Raw genomic sequence first — 15,652 nt, 5'->3', positions numbered from 1 at the left:
AGATAAGCCCGACTGCACGTCTGCCTCAATATTTCTTTTAAAAGACAGAGCGTGTTTGATTTTTTTTAGTTTGTCGTGCATTAGGAAACTGTGGGATGCAGTGGAAAGATCACGTGTTGTGATAATGCTGTGCTTTATTTGTAAGTAGCTGATTTTTACCAAATTAGTTATTCAGCAGACGCTCTGTGTCAGCAGCTGACTGCCTCACTCTTCAGGAAATTGGCACTTTTTTTCACTCTGGTGGTGTGAAGCCACTTACGGGCTGAGTTACCTGAAAGGGCCTTCCCCTTCTGCACCTAGACGATCAAACAGGAGAGTAATGGAAAACCAAGTGCACACAAGGTGTCAGCCAAAGGTCTGGTACTGCCCTCACGACCAAAACGAGAGTCTCTGAAAACCCACTTGCGTGGTTGGTGCTGAATTTACTCATGAAACTTCAAAGCTTGGCGCAGTGGGAGGTTATAAACCATAATCTCTGTCTGCTTGGCACAGCTCTGAGTAAAACAGTACCCACTCTCTGATATCTATATGATTTTTTGTCAATTTTTTGTGTTTCAACTTCCAAAGCTAAGAAAGTGGAGCACTGATAAACATCAAGTCAAACGGAGGTCAGATTGAGGGGGAGGCAACACTCCTTACAAATGGGCACAAATTTAAAAAAATGTACTTCTCTGCATTTTAAAAAGCACAACCATGCACATATTTGACAAACATGCACAAACACGTTTGAATTATTATACAGTTGAGGATATTCTTTAACCTTAAAATATTACAAATACTTAATGTATAATTCTTACGTAAAGGGACAGCGTCTAACATTTCAGGGGATCTATTCGCACAAATGGAATAAAGTATTCACAACTATGTTTTCATTAGTGTATAATCACCTGAAACTAAGAATCGTTGTGTTTTCGTTAGCTTAGAATGAGTCCTTCATATCTACATAGGGAGCGGGTCCTCTTCACGGAGTCCGCCATGTTTCTACAGTAGCCCAGAACGGACAAACATAACACTGGCTCTAGAGAGAGACTTGCGTTACTTGAAGGCCACCGAGGTTCTCCAACACGCTTGTGAAACTGCAGAAACGTGAGCTGCAGAGTGCAAAGCCGTGGTACCGCCAGTCTGTCGTCTGACTTCCGTTGCTCCTGTAGTAGTGTTATTATGGTAAGGATGGCCTCTGAGGCGAACGGCGTTACCACGGTTTTGCACTCAGCGACTCACGTTACCACAGTCTTGAAAAGGGAGGAGTGAGCGGAGGGGAACTCAATTGGTTGGTTGCAATCTGCAACCACACCACTAGATGCCGCTAAATCCTACACACTGTACCTTTAAACCTCTTTAGCACCTGGTTCGTGCAATTACACAAAAAGACTCAAGAACACGTCTTTGGAGAATATGGAGCCGCCTCACGCGACCTAGTTACAGTTATTTGTTTTGGTTGTTTGGCTCTTTTGGGGGAAAAAGTGAAAAAAATCTATGAATTGCAGGTTTTTGAGCTCACTGGTGCTATCAAATATCACCAAAATCTTGCACACAAACCCAAGCAAGCTTACGAGGCGAGGAACCGTCTGACAGAAGGCATACTCCGTATAAAAACTGGCTGACTTACAGTATCTCAGTGATAGGCACTGATGCTCCTAAAAGACTAAAAGTGGAAATCCACTCACCACACACCACGCTTAAAAGCACAGATGTATCCATTGCAGCTATCTGAGAGCCTAAAGCCTTTATCAGATGTAGCGGTAGACTGGTCTTTGCATCCATTGTAGCTATCCACAGCTCATACATTGATTCAACATCATGAACTGATTGACAATGACCCACGCACACACATACATACACACACTGCCGGATCGTCCACTCACCCTGTTTCTCCCTGTGTTGAGTGGAATGCATTGACCAGCAACCGAGTGACAGTAACGGGAGAAGAGACTGGTGTGTGTGTGTGTGTGTGTGTGTGTGTGTGTGTGTGTGTGTGTGTGTGTGTGTGTGTGTGTGTGTGTTTGTGTGTGTGGTCATGCTTTTCCTCAGGAAGTGATGACCGGTAGAAAGGGAACTACACACACATACACATGTTCTCTCTCTGACAGAGTCTGGGCTCAGCAGAAGTTCAGACAGCTAACTATCATGTGGTCTGTGTGTGTGTGTCTGTGTGTGTGTGTCTTTCATTCCTCATGTTTTTATGTGTGCATGTCTCAGCATAATCATACAAAATATACTTTGTGTATGTATGCCCATTTGCTGTGTGCTCTCCTGTGTAAGTGCTTCAGTGTGTGTGTATTGTGTGTGTGTGTGTGTGTGTGTGTGTGTGTGTGTGTGTGTGTGTGTGTGTGTGTAGAGTGGTAGACATCAGATGCAGATGATTTCCTGTTGCTTCACTCTGACGGGCGACCTCATCATGCCTCTCTGGTTGCACTTCTCTCTCCCTCCGCTCAGTCACTCACTGTAGATGTGACAGCGGTGACGCACTCACTTCTGCCTCCTCATGCAATACCAACACAATGCAACGCTGCAAGTTCTCTGATTTCTTTTAAAAAAGTTCATCAAATTCTAACCAGAACATGTGATATCGCATAAACTGGAGTCAGACAGGCACCCCCCGCGTCCTTTATTATTCAGATTCTATCTGAGGGTCGATTCAATCTATTGATCGTAACTGTCGTTGCTTTTAATTTAATTTTTTATTTAATCTTGATGTTGCCTTAATTGATATAGCCATGTATTTTTCTTTATTTCTCTTTGATTTTAGCTGTGCCTCCATTTATTGTATGTGTGCCTCGGCACCATTGAAAGAGAGGGTTCTCTGAGGCTTTAAATAAAATGTAATTAAATTAAATGAAAATGGGTGAACTGTTTTCAGCAGTATAGCAGAAACCTCAAGTCGTTCTTAATTTCATTTAAATACAATCTGTGAATACAGCACTATGATAATAATGATGGAAAGTTTAAAAGAAAATAAAAAAATGTACCTGCTTTTGTGTCTTGTGTCTTTCTTATTTTCAAGGGCTAACTGAACATCTGGCTGTGGGACAACACTGACTTGTTAACAATGATGTTGATCAATGTGCATTGTCCTTTCAAAATATAAATGAATAAAAAAACAAAGACCACACAGGATCCAGTAAAGCAATTTGTCTCTTACTGTAAATGTGTTCAAATGATACTAAATACAAGACGCAGTGATGCTCACACACGTTCCCAGACCAAACAAGAGAGAAGTGGTTTCTTCTTATTGGTTGTGACAATGGGAAATGTCTGCCTTTATATCCATTTGTACACACGTTACGTGACTATACGGGGATGTACAGAAAATTACAAAGCAAAACTTATGTAACAAACGGTGATCCTGAAAAAAAACAAAAAATACCAATAACTAAAAATAATAATAAGATACGGACCGACTGAACAACTCAGAGACTTGTCTGCCACCATCAATCATTCACTCACCACTGTGTTATTTTACCCAGAAGGGTCGAGGTTAGACAGGTAGGGTCAAGTAGTCTCACATTAGCTTAACAGTAGCTTTCACTACTCTCATAACACAAGTGTGCACTGGGACAATAATCCTCCCAGCAATACAGAGACAATAGAAAGAATGTTGAACTGCACGTTTTCCAAGAGGGAAAGTCATCATTTCTTTGAAAGATTACGACACAAAATTTTTATGATGACGTTTAGATGAACTGACTGGTTAGATGAGGTGACTGCAAGGTATCTGTTACGTTATCCTGATGATCATGAAACTAAATTTGATCACCGTTGTAAAGATTTAGGAACAGCATTTGTATCTGTAGATGTAACTCTTCTCACAAAATTGCTTTGGGGCCATTTCAAGGTCATGCAAATGGTAACCTGAAGGCTCACACAAAGTGGCTGCCCACAACGCGACAGATCTACCACCTTGTTTGAAAGTTTTAAAAAGATGCAGTACTGTAGGTTGAAACATCAACCTCAGGTACTAGTTGAAACTCCATCTGAAAACACTCATGTGTGGGAACAAACTGTTCAAAATGACTCATCAGATCACATCATATCATTGTTTTTCCATCTAACAAGAGACTTGTGTTTCTGTATCGAGTTTTGCATTATTAATTTTTAAATCATGTACCAAAGAGAATCCATTATCAATGTAACCATAATATTAGTAGACTCCAATATCCAACACAAGTTTACACAACACCCTGTGCCAAGTGCCAAGATCCAGTTTTCAGTAAGTCAAAGTGATCAAAAAAGCATTTGTACTCTCAGTTGTAAACATAGACGAACGCCACCAAGACTTCCCCTCTGATGAGCTTCACCAACCGAGCTAAACTCGTTCAGTGTGTTCACACTGAAAGATTCATAAGTGGGAGCAGGCACCGTGGTTGTTGCCTGCTTGCTGCTAACAACAGTGTTCAACGTTACTGTTTTTTTCACTTGCCCGGTCAGAAATCTACTTGCCCTCAGTTCATTTGTACTTGCCCTATAGAAATAGTTTTATTTATTTATTAACGATTATAAAATAACATTTAGCTGCCGTGCAAGCGAGATGCTATCGGCTCTTGTTATGGCACTCCAGTGATGTTTTTCGGAAACTTGCCCTCAAACTGCGCAATACCAAGTTTGTTGTTTTGCCCACATCCTCTAATGCCAGCCAATTAAACTCCTGTTTCCAGGATGATTGAAAAGCTAACATGCGCTTCAGCTCAGAAACTTTGTCATTATCCTCTGGCATTTTCTGGTGAGTGCCTGATCGGTATTGTGCAACTCTCAACGGAGATGAGAAGGAAGCGAGACGGCTCACTACTTACTGTGGCTATTTCCATCAGCAGCTCTGGAAAAATCATGCATGTGAGCTGCTAGATTTACTAGCCTGATGTGGCTTTTTACTTGCACCGGGCAATCAGGCAATCCTCATTGTTGAGCCATCTAGTCGTTGTCGCCGAGCGGCTGCATCATGTGTGTGTTTTTTTTTTTGGTTAGCTAGTGGAAAGGTGAAACTAGAGCACTGAACACTGGGTAGAGTTGGGGACAGACCTAAACACACATGACGACTCTTTTCACTAATGTGCACAGTTTTTTAAGTCTTGACAGAAAGAAACATATACTACTGAACGAGAAAATAGAGACAACACTTTGGGAAATAAGTAGGCTATGTGAACTTAAAGGAATAGTTCAACATTTAAGGAAATGTGCTTTTTCACTTTTTTGCTGAGACTTAGATGAGAGAATCAATGCCCCTCTTGTGTCTGCGCATTAACTATGGAGCTACAGCCAAGAGGCGATTAGCTTAGCTTAGCATAAAAAGTGGGCAAAACAGCTAGCCTGGTCAGTACATCTAAAGCTCATCAAATAACATGCGGAATCTCATTTGTTTATTTCAAACAAAAACAGATACGTAAAAAGGATGTTATGCTTTTATGGGAATTTAGAGCTCCAGCTCAAGAGTTAGTGCTCACGCATCAGAGGGGTTCTGTTCTTCTCATCTAACTCTTGCCAAGAAAGCAAATAAGCATATCACCCAAAATGATAATCAACATGAAGTGGATCATAAATCAGGAATCAAATATTTATGATCATTTACTCATTAATCACCACACACGTTTTGATCTCTCCGACTGTCAACACCAACTGCCCCAGATTTGAACAGACTCGGTTGGACTTGGCCTGTTCAGTCGTCACGCCCAAATCACGTTTATAATCAGCTATACAATCGTAACGCATGTCCCTGTCCTTAAAAACACCAAATGTTTTAGCTATAACACACGTAACTACAACAGTTTTTAAACAAAAAAAACGTTAATCTAACTCTTCAATCTGTCGGCCCAGCTTTTGATCTTTGTCACGTAATTTAATTACCCCATTGTGATGGGAAGACTGGGCTTGCCAGATCTACACACATACGCTCATGTTCAGGATATGTTCTACATTGCTGTCAGAAACATAATGTGAGGGGGGGGGGAGACGTGAGGTGAGGCTTGTATTATCAGACGACAGGGCGACTGAACTCCAATGAACAGCACTCTGGGGGATTGTAAAGAAACATATTGAACCCTTTCACGCAAACAAACAATTAAGGACAAACACACATTATGCTGCATATATCTGCACATACAAGGGCATGTAAGCATATATACAGTATATGTATATATATATATATATCTGTGTCTGCTCCATATGTTGCTCTCTGGGAATCTGCAGTTTTATCAATAATCTGAGGACATGAACTTTCCCCCGATTCCTTTAAATAGTTATGTGTTAATGGTTGATGAGTCTCTTGAGCCTCAAGAGCTTCCTCAGTGGATAAGGGGAAGGAGTGGTGCACACTGCCAAGGCCTCACATACATACACCACACAAATACATGTATGTGCCATGCTGTCAAGCTGAAAGACAAATGTGTACGACACATGAGCACAGAATAAACAAAGCGTAGCTCGGGGCACTCCTTCCATTTATGACAAGTCAAGAAGTCAAAATCTATCTATTTTTGTCTCACACACATTGACACATTTCTGAGCCTGAGAGGTGTTGCATTGAAAACGAGTATTATGGTCAGGAAGAAAAGGAGGATGAAAGAGAAAGGCAGACATGGCAAAAAAACTAAACTGATTCAATCTATGCAATTGTCATTTATGATGATGTCACATAGGTTAACGATCACTTTACGTTGAGTGCGATTTCAGTGGCCGGAGTCGTGTGAGAAATCGCAGCGGTGAAGATTTATAGCCAAACTTGTGTTTTGACACAGACAGGGAGTGAGAGGAGGGCAACACGGTGGGAAGAGGGAGAGGTGCAATGTGGGGAAGGGTCATACGTTGTTCCTCGAAGTGGAGAGGAAAAGACGGGAGTGTGCTGCCCGCAGCTGCTGTTTCTGCTGGACAATAACAAAACAACACATGACGTGAATGTACTGTACGATATGTGCGCACAAAAGAAACTGATTTAGAATTGTCTGTCAAACAGAAAGGTTCAAGGAAGGTTTGCTGTAGGGAGAGGGATACTCGACATTTAAAGAGTTTCGAGGGTGGTGTCTTTTTATTTTTGCCTTTTCAAGACATTGGCAAAAGAGTAAGGAACGGATTAAAAAGTGTCTTTGTCTGCTGAGGTGTAAGCTGAAATATATAGTAAATGACAAAGACAAATTAAATGTTTCCAGCGAGAGGTGAAAGTTATTAACAGTCTTAGTTCCTGTTTCATTTCCATGATCCTTTGGCATTTAAACATTATTAGCCAATTTTAAATTGAGGGGGCAGATTGCATACATCATCCCTAGCAAGACTAGAGAACTAGTGATGTCTCAAGCAGTAGCCACATCCAGTGAACCCACGTAGAGTCTTGTGCACAGAGAGTCTGAGTCAGTCCCTAAGTTCCCACTAGAGACCGAGGGTTTGACCAGAGGAGCTGCTGTTTGCTCCCACATCTTTCTTAAAAGGAAATTAGGACAAAGGTTGCCAGATATCCCTACTGTCTGTTGACTAATATCTATGTGAAAGTGCATTGGCAAGAATAAACTCTTCTTTTTAGTGTATGAGTGTATATTTGTGTGTTGACGTCGGTTGACGTGGGTCTGTGTGCGCACGGGTGGATTACCAAATGCCTCAAAACCTCCAGTTTCACTGCGTGTCAGTTGTTTTATATGCAATTCAATTAATTGAGAATATGTTTGAGAGGACTACTGGGGTCCTAAGTGTGGCCATAATTTATTTTTGTTATGATATAATTGTACTTGCTAAAGTAATTGCAAAAATCTGCAGCACAGTGACATTGTTACAGCAAAGTCTGACAGGACAACTAACAGACCATCACACTGGCTGTAAAAAAGCCAACAGTTTAGCTAGATTATGTGAACCACTTTATTTAAAGGTAACGCCAAGGGGACGACCCGACAGCCGCTGCTCTGAGCAGCGAGTCCCCGGTTTGATTCCCGGCTGGCCTGACCATTTGCTGCATGTCATTTCCCGACTCTCGCTCCCCACATTTCCTGTTTCTCTCCACTATCACTTTCAAATAAAGGCATGCAATGCCCCAAAAATAATTTAAAAAACAAGGTAAAACCAAAAGTAGTTGTAAAATGAAATGACAAGTACTGCGCAGGGAAACAGTTTGCATGCACTACTACAGAGAGTACAATAGTTCACAATTGGACCAGCAGTCAGTCTGTAAATTGTGATGCATGTTTACAATGTCATCTGATTACCAGATGATTGTCTGACTCCTAGCGTTTCTTGTCTCATCTGACTTCTTTTAATGATGTTTCCAGATCTCAGGAGTGATCTTGGTGAGTGAAATATTACTATATGATGGCCAAAAAAATTATTATATCTCAGTTGTCATAAACCAGAATGATCCTTCTGCTATTTTACCTCCAGTATACCCATACTGTCTTGTCTAATCAGGTCCTCGTCTCTTATTTATAACTTTTTTTACTCTCTTGCACTCTAACTTGCATTCTGTATCCTTAACCATGATGCAGTTGCAGTACACCTAAGGTTCATTTCTGAGTCAATAACGAAAATAATTGTTAGTTTCAGTCCTAATAGACTGAGAACAGACATAACTTTCAATGTTCACAATCCAAAGCATGCTACTAGTCGGGGGGGGTAGTTACTAAACAGATTGCACACATGTTTTATTCGCTGAAGAAAAGGCCAACAGAACAGAAATTTTACTTTTGTTGTTGTAATTTCTTTACTAATAAAGAAAGCAACGGAAAATTGGCTTCTTAACATTACTGCTACACAACATCCAACCAGTCTTCAGCAGGCAAACGGCATCGTTTTGAGAAAGCATGTGAAAAATAACACTAACTACAGTATAAGTGTGGATGTGAGACAATATTAAAGAAATATATGTTTTTAAATTGATAACGTGTAGATATGGCCCAAGAGCCACACCTTGCGTCACAATGCGTTCATGCCCCATACAAACTAATAGACTGCATTTACGTACTATGAAGTGTAAAGAGGTGAGAACTGAAAAACTTGCTTTGACTTTGTCCTGAACATGAGTCACTTCTCAGACGGCAAGTGTTGAGAGAGAGAAAATGTCAACAGGTGTAACAGTTACAACTGATTTATTTAGAAAAATCTCTATTGGCAGAAAGAAGAAAGAAGGAAAAAGAAGGAATAAAAACTGTAAATACATGCAGTATACTCAACTTTTGAATCAAACAAATTTAAACATATTTACCCAGAAAAGAATTGCTAAATGGTTAAGACAGAATTAGGTCACTTTGTTCAACTCCATCTCCTGTTTATAGACCTTTTCAACTGCTAAATAAATACCACTGATCTAAATCCCGATCATCATAAATTACAATAAAATCAGTAGATAGATCCAGAAAGAAGACACGACATTATGGTTTGACAGAGTACGATGGAGACATAAAAGATTTACTAATAGAGCTGAATTTTACATCGGCAAACAACCTGCTTGTGTGCCAAATATAGTTTGATGTCAAAAGAATTCCAATTCTGCAGCTAAGAAATGTTGCTAAGAAGACAGTAAATGAAAGTAAACAGTAAATGGTGAAATGATTGGGCTTGAAGTTAATAATTACACCTAATTAAAAAACAACTAATTGATAACCTTAAGGCTAATCTCATTCACCATGGTTTCAATGTCATCTGATAAAATGTAATCAAAGATTTGCTTTTTGAAAACATTCACAATAACAATAAGAAAAAGCTGAGTTATAGTAAACAAACCAGGATGTCGGCGGTGTGGAGGAAAAAGTGGTTAACTGTCTGTGGGCTGAACCGTAGCGTGTCGCTCTCTTTTTATCTGTTTATTTATACAGATACAAATGTGCAATTGAACATCTTCCTTCCTTTCATACAGGGATTATGTTTAGCTCTCACAGAGGTTTTTTAATATATAACCTTTTAAAGCCACTGTAAACAACTAGAAGATTCAGCTTCAGGTATTTTAAATGAACACAGATTTTCAAAAACCAAGACGAATCTTAGAGTGTAGGCGTCTTTACAAGCCTGAATTTGGTCTTTACACCAACTCAAACAAAGTCTGTTGTCTGCAGAGAGGTAAATGTAACTTTCATGCCGTGTGAGGGACAACATAAACATAGCGTGGTATCTCGAGACACTCCTTTCATTTACGACGACAGAGCAAAGTCCATATCTGTCTCAGTCATTCACACACACATATACACACACACAGACACACACCTCTCTTTAGGAATTATATAACTTGATAAGCAATAATTTTACTGACTGGCGCTGTATCAATACAATCAGTCGGGTAGTCAGATTTAAAGCAACTCACGCACAGGTTGGACACAACTTTCTACATTCGGTACATAGAGGATCCAAAACTCATGCTTGAAACACAAAGACAGATAAGACAAAACTATTATGCCACATAATTTCCTTATTAACATGAAAGTTATGCAAATGATTGTGTTAAAATGAGAAAAGTATATGATGAAATTAATCCGGATCAGCATTGTTAATCAGAGAAATGACCTTTTATAACTTCTCTAAAATAGAGACTATTTCTCAACCACAAATGTATCATATGTTCTCCTACTTTAAAATAGCCAAGTCACATCAGTGATGACATGTTAACCTTTAATAAACTTAAAACGCATTTTAACATTCTGATATAGCCCTAATAGTTTATAGCATGTGATGATGAATAGTTTGATGGGTAATGTCCTTGTTACTTAATCATTATTGGATTATTTGTAAAAAAAAAAAAAAAAAAACTGTAACTCTTTAAGTATTCAGTTTTTCAGGAAGTATGACTTTCTCTCTTTTTCTGTCATTTACTTTCAACCATCTGGCTGGCTTTTAAGGAAAGAGGGCATCTTACTTCTGGACAACTACTTGCCTATTGTTTAGCTGACGTTTTGTCAATGTTTTATGTTTTCTTTTATAATACATGTTCCTATTTTTTACAGAGCTGTTGATTTCCACAAACTTTATTATCACTGAGTATTAAAGACCACACAGATGGTTTGGCATGTTTTAGCTACTGTGTTACCAACAACATGTACTCTGGCAGCTATTTTCTAAAGGTGCAGCAATAGATTGACTTCCTTTCAGGCAGCGATTGTTTTTCATTGCTGTCAATACACTGTTAAAATGAACTTGCTTAAACTTGCTAAACAGATAATATATCACAGTAAACTTTGCCAATAGATTTATTATTGTGTGATAATGTAGTGCCGTCTGCACTTTCAGCTGCATCACCACAATAACATAAAATGTTACTAAAATAATAGCGGACATAATGATGAAGAATATATATCTCAAGCAAATTTATAATCTCTGCAAGATATTTTTTGAATAGTATAGTGAGACTATTGTAAACGAATGGCTGCCTAGAAGGCAGACTTTCAATGGTCTTCAGTAATGTTAAAGGAATACTTTACCCACAAAATGACTATTTGTATATAAATTAGAAAAGAAAACTTTGTTTTTCTGGCATGCCTCCACGGTGAACGAAGAATCAAAAACTGAGAAAATTCTTGAAGAATTGAAGTAAATGGGGGCCGCATTTAACAACAGCAAAACTAAATCAAAACATCAGTTTACAAACTCTCATACAACTTGTGGACGAGTGGCATGAATAGGCAAGCATGAGACTATTTATGCGTAAGTGTTTTAAATAGTAATGTTTTAGAGAAGGTGAATATGTTTGGGAAGTAGTGGGCACACGACTAGATAAATAAGACTTGGATTATACTGCACCGTTTGTGTGAGAGTTTGATATAGTCTTGCTGTATTTTTCATCAAGACTTTTTTCCTGGAAAGCATGCAAGAAAAAAAACGTTTTCTTCAAGAATTCAAGGTAACACGGGGGGATTAATTGATATATAAATGGTCATTTTGTGAATGAAGTATTCTTTTAAGTAAGTAGACCAAACAGGCAAAAAAACAGCATGATTAAACTTGTCTGAATTGTCCTGTTAGACCTATGAATATCAAGAGAAAATGTTTGCGTAAATTGCCTTAAATATGTAAAAAAAACAAAATAAACATTAGTTTTCAATAGCAAAATTCTGTAAACCCCAACCTAAACCTCACTCTATCTAAATCTAATCTGTAAATTTTGCTCACTGTGTTGTCAGATTATTGACATGAAGATCATACACAATGATGAAGGAAGACTTCCACAGATGTGGTGAACAACTACACTCACTGTTGGCACTGACAGTCAAACCGATAAAGTTCTCTTTCCGTGTGCCATTATCACATCATGATAAAAACAACATTAGGCCAGTTCACATCAGCTACCGTGGAGCCACACGGCAAAACCTCAGAGAGAAATCAGTGTTGGCCCCTGAGCATGTGTCTACATTATTGCTGAGTCACAACCAAGGACTTTCCAGTCAATTAAAAAAACACAGAACTGCCTGTGAGTGCTATATCTACAAAATCCCTCACATGACCCAGAGAATAAAGACATGATAGAAGAATATATAGAATATGTAAAAAAGTTGAGAGGAAGGTAAATGAAAAATTGCTCAGCATTAACCATAAATATATGGATATGCTTATATAATAAGAGGGAGTGAGACACAAACAGTCTGTTGTACTCACCTGAGAAGTTTTGACCACTTTGATGATTAAAATATCTGCCTGGTGTTTGCATGACAAACTCAAAACTCACACTGTGGCCGCCAGACACACTATGGACCAACACCTGACTGTGGTGCCAGTTGTCAGTCCTGTGACCCCACCCCCAAACCACCACCCCACCAACCCATCTATTTGCCTCTGGTAGTCTGTCACACTGCAAAATATAGGGTCCACCATCACAAGATATTACATCCGGCACAGTTAGTGCTCCTTAAACAAGAGGATATTTTAGATAAGGATGGCTTTGTAGATGTAAAGCAATTGCCTTTGTGTATGACATGTGCTATATAAATAAACTTGCCTTGCCTAACTCAAGAGGTTTCCTGTTTGAATATCTATGTTCAACAACAGAAAACAATCTGAATTATTTGATATCAGTAACAGATTGTGTAATATCTTATATGCTTTTAATGCAGACTCAGTGTTGACGGATTAACTTGCTTTTTTAAGTTGGTTGTTCAGTGTGTTAACATCAAAACCAGCAGCCACAACACTCACACAGCACAGCACAGCAGCAAACTGTGAACCGAGAGGAAGGTGACTGACCTGATCAGTGTGTGGAAGCGCAGAGCAGAGACACGCAGCCTGAGTTGCTTTTCTTGAAGCTTGAATCGTCTTATAGTTGCGTGAATTTGCGTGTCTCAGCCTGTGGAAACCGTGGCCGTCGTGTCGTCGCAGTGTGTCAGTGTGATCAGGTCTGCTTGCTGTGGAGGTTTCTGGTCATGCTGCTGCTGTTTCTGCTGCTGTTTGCTGCGGTCTGTGTCTGCTTGCCTGCTGCCTGCCTCTCTCTCTCTCTCTCTCTCTCTCCCTCCACGACTCGCCCGGGATCCCGAGGACACACGCAGAGGCATCACATTACCATTCAGCCAGCTGGAGCTATTATTTACTGCAGTTCATTCACTGCTTTACTTCACACCTCTCAGTCGTTGAAGCCGTGACAGACAGGATACTTCAGATTAAATAGACATATGTATTTTTTGTTTGAACACTGAGTTTTTTAGTTTTAAGCCAAATTAATTAATTTGTTTTACACTTCAGTTTGTAAGGTTGTTGGATAAAAGAAATGAGATGTATGGGTCAGTATCAATTGGTGATACCAATTGATAGATTTTGCCACTGTTGTACAGGGGCTAGGCTAACGTTAGCTGTTCCCCCTAGTTTAAAGCCTTAGTGCTGAACTAGCTTCATATTGAGACTCACCTGAACAGTGGCGGCTGGTGGAGATGTTCCCAGGTAGGGCTGTGGTGCCACATCCAGTCAATGTCAGCAAACATCCAGGTATGATTTTTAATGCAAAAAAATGAAGGTATCAAAAACACATTACTACTTTTCAGTTAAATAATTAACAATTATTTTATTCCAACAGGAAGAGTGAATAATGCTTTTAAAAAACACAACAGTATAACATGTACTCAGTGGTGGAATGTAACTAATTACTTAAATACAATTTTGTGGTACTTCTACTTTACTAGAGTATTTCCATGTTCTGCTACTTTCTACTCCACTACATCTCAGAGGGAAATATTAGACTTTCTACTCCACTACATCTCAGAGGGAAATATTAGACTTTCTACTCCACTACATCTCAGAGGGGAATATTAGACTTTTTAATCCACTACATTTATCTGACAACTTTAGTTACTTTACAGATTCAGATTATTAATACAAAATATAATCACATTACAATCAAATTACACATATTACTGGGTGCATTCCATATTTAAAACACACAAATATTGACAATTTGTATAATTTTTATTATATTATTATTATTATTACTATTAGTAGTAGTAGTAGTAATGTTTTTTTGTGTGAGACTCAGGGAGTGCGGCGCCCTAGCGCCCTCTATTTGCCGGCCGCCACTGCACCTAATGTTAGCCAGGCTAGCTGTTTCCCCTAGTTTCAAGTCTTAGAGTGTGTTCAAATCCGCGTACTTCTGTACTTACACTTACTATTTTGAGTACATAAGCGCGTTCACACTGGGAAGTAGGCTACGGCAAAATGCAGTGCACTCAAAGTGCCCGGATGTTGTACTCGAAATGTTCAAATCGTTGAGTGTGGAACGCTGGACATTTTTCACACTCAATTGTCGCCATCTTGGCTACGTAGCGGAAAGGGCGGGACCACGACCTCAATTCAAACATACGTAGATAACAGAATAAAACAATACAATACGTAAACATACCGGTGCATTTTCAGCCAACAGGAGGACACATCGTTGGCGACGACGTTGGAAACGTCATTTCCACTCTGCTTTCATTTTTTCTTCAACAAAGCAGGCAGATATTTTGGCGGGTAGCGAGCCGTGGTGAAATGTTTCGATCGTCATTTCCGGTAAGCGCGCCGCAGAGTATTCGATTTGAGACGACCCTACCCCGTTGAAATTTACTCACTACTCAAGTAAGTACAGAGTGCACACAGTACACTACATTGAAGTGTACTTCAGGAAGTACGTGGATTGGAACACACACTTAGTGCTAAACTAGCTTCATATTGAGACACACCTAGCCAGACTAGCTGTTCCCCCTAGTTTTTAGTCTTTGTGCTAAGCCAGCTTCATATTTAGGCACAGTGTTTCACAGAATGTCGACCTATTCCTAAGACCTAACGTTCAATGAATGACTGCTTGTTTTCTCTGCTGACTGACTGTGTAGGGTTTCCCCCTTCTTAGTCAATAAGCTAGTGGACTAATGCTGACCTTACAGTCACATCTCTGGCATCACAATCATGTCTACACACATGGTTTGGCCTCATCAGACGTGACTGAATTCACCTGCTGAAAAACAGTAATAGTGGAGAGACAATTTGACATTTAAATCAGCCCAAAGTCAGTCAAGGAAACCCTATGAGTGTTCATTGACTAACAGTTTGTTTAGTAGAGGACAGACGGTTCATTCTTGCATTCATTTTCTAAGTGGTAAAGTCTAAAATAAAAAAAGTCACGATTACAAGTTGACCTTACTGATTTTTTAATAAACTTTAATCTGGACTGTCAACCATTGAAACTCTATCAGGTGCATAAATAGATGCACAACTAGCCCAATAGTCACTACGTGCTGCATCTCTGTAG

At 39.4% G+C, this 15,652-nt stretch overlaps 1 protein-coding gene across 3 annotated transcripts in view; it reads right to left on the bottom strand.

The window, feature by feature from the left end:
- pparg (peroxisome proliferator-activated receptor gamma) overlaps positions 1 to 13,391 on the bottom strand; it is a 38,258-nt gene extending 24,867 nt beyond the window's left edge. Inside the window, exon 1 of one of the 3 annotated variants that reach the window (XM_074643595.1) lies at positions 13,129 to 13,391. Coding sequence is in view for 1 of the 3 variants with exons in the window: in XM_074643584.1 (XP_074499685.1) it covers positions 1,866 to 1,896 (31 nt within the window). In the remaining 2 variants the exon portion in view is untranslated. Of the gene's footprint in view, positions 1 to 1,865; positions 1,940 to 13,128 lie in introns of those variants that run through there. The other 2 variants (XM_074643603.1, XM_074643584.1) reach the window with 2 other exon arrangements.
- Positions 13,392 to 15,652: the final 2,261 nt, after the last annotated feature.

This window comes from Sebastes fasciatus, chromosome 1 (genome assembly GCF_043250625.1).
Source record: "Sebastes fasciatus isolate fSebFas1 chromosome 1, fSebFas1.pri, whole genome shotgun sequence".
In the NCBI taxonomy this organism is placed as follows: Eukaryota; Metazoa; Chordata; class Actinopteri; order Perciformes; family Sebastidae; genus Sebastes; species Sebastes fasciatus.
Note: the sequence above shows the minus strand (reverse complement) of the source record. Positions and strands in the feature narration are given on the sequence as shown.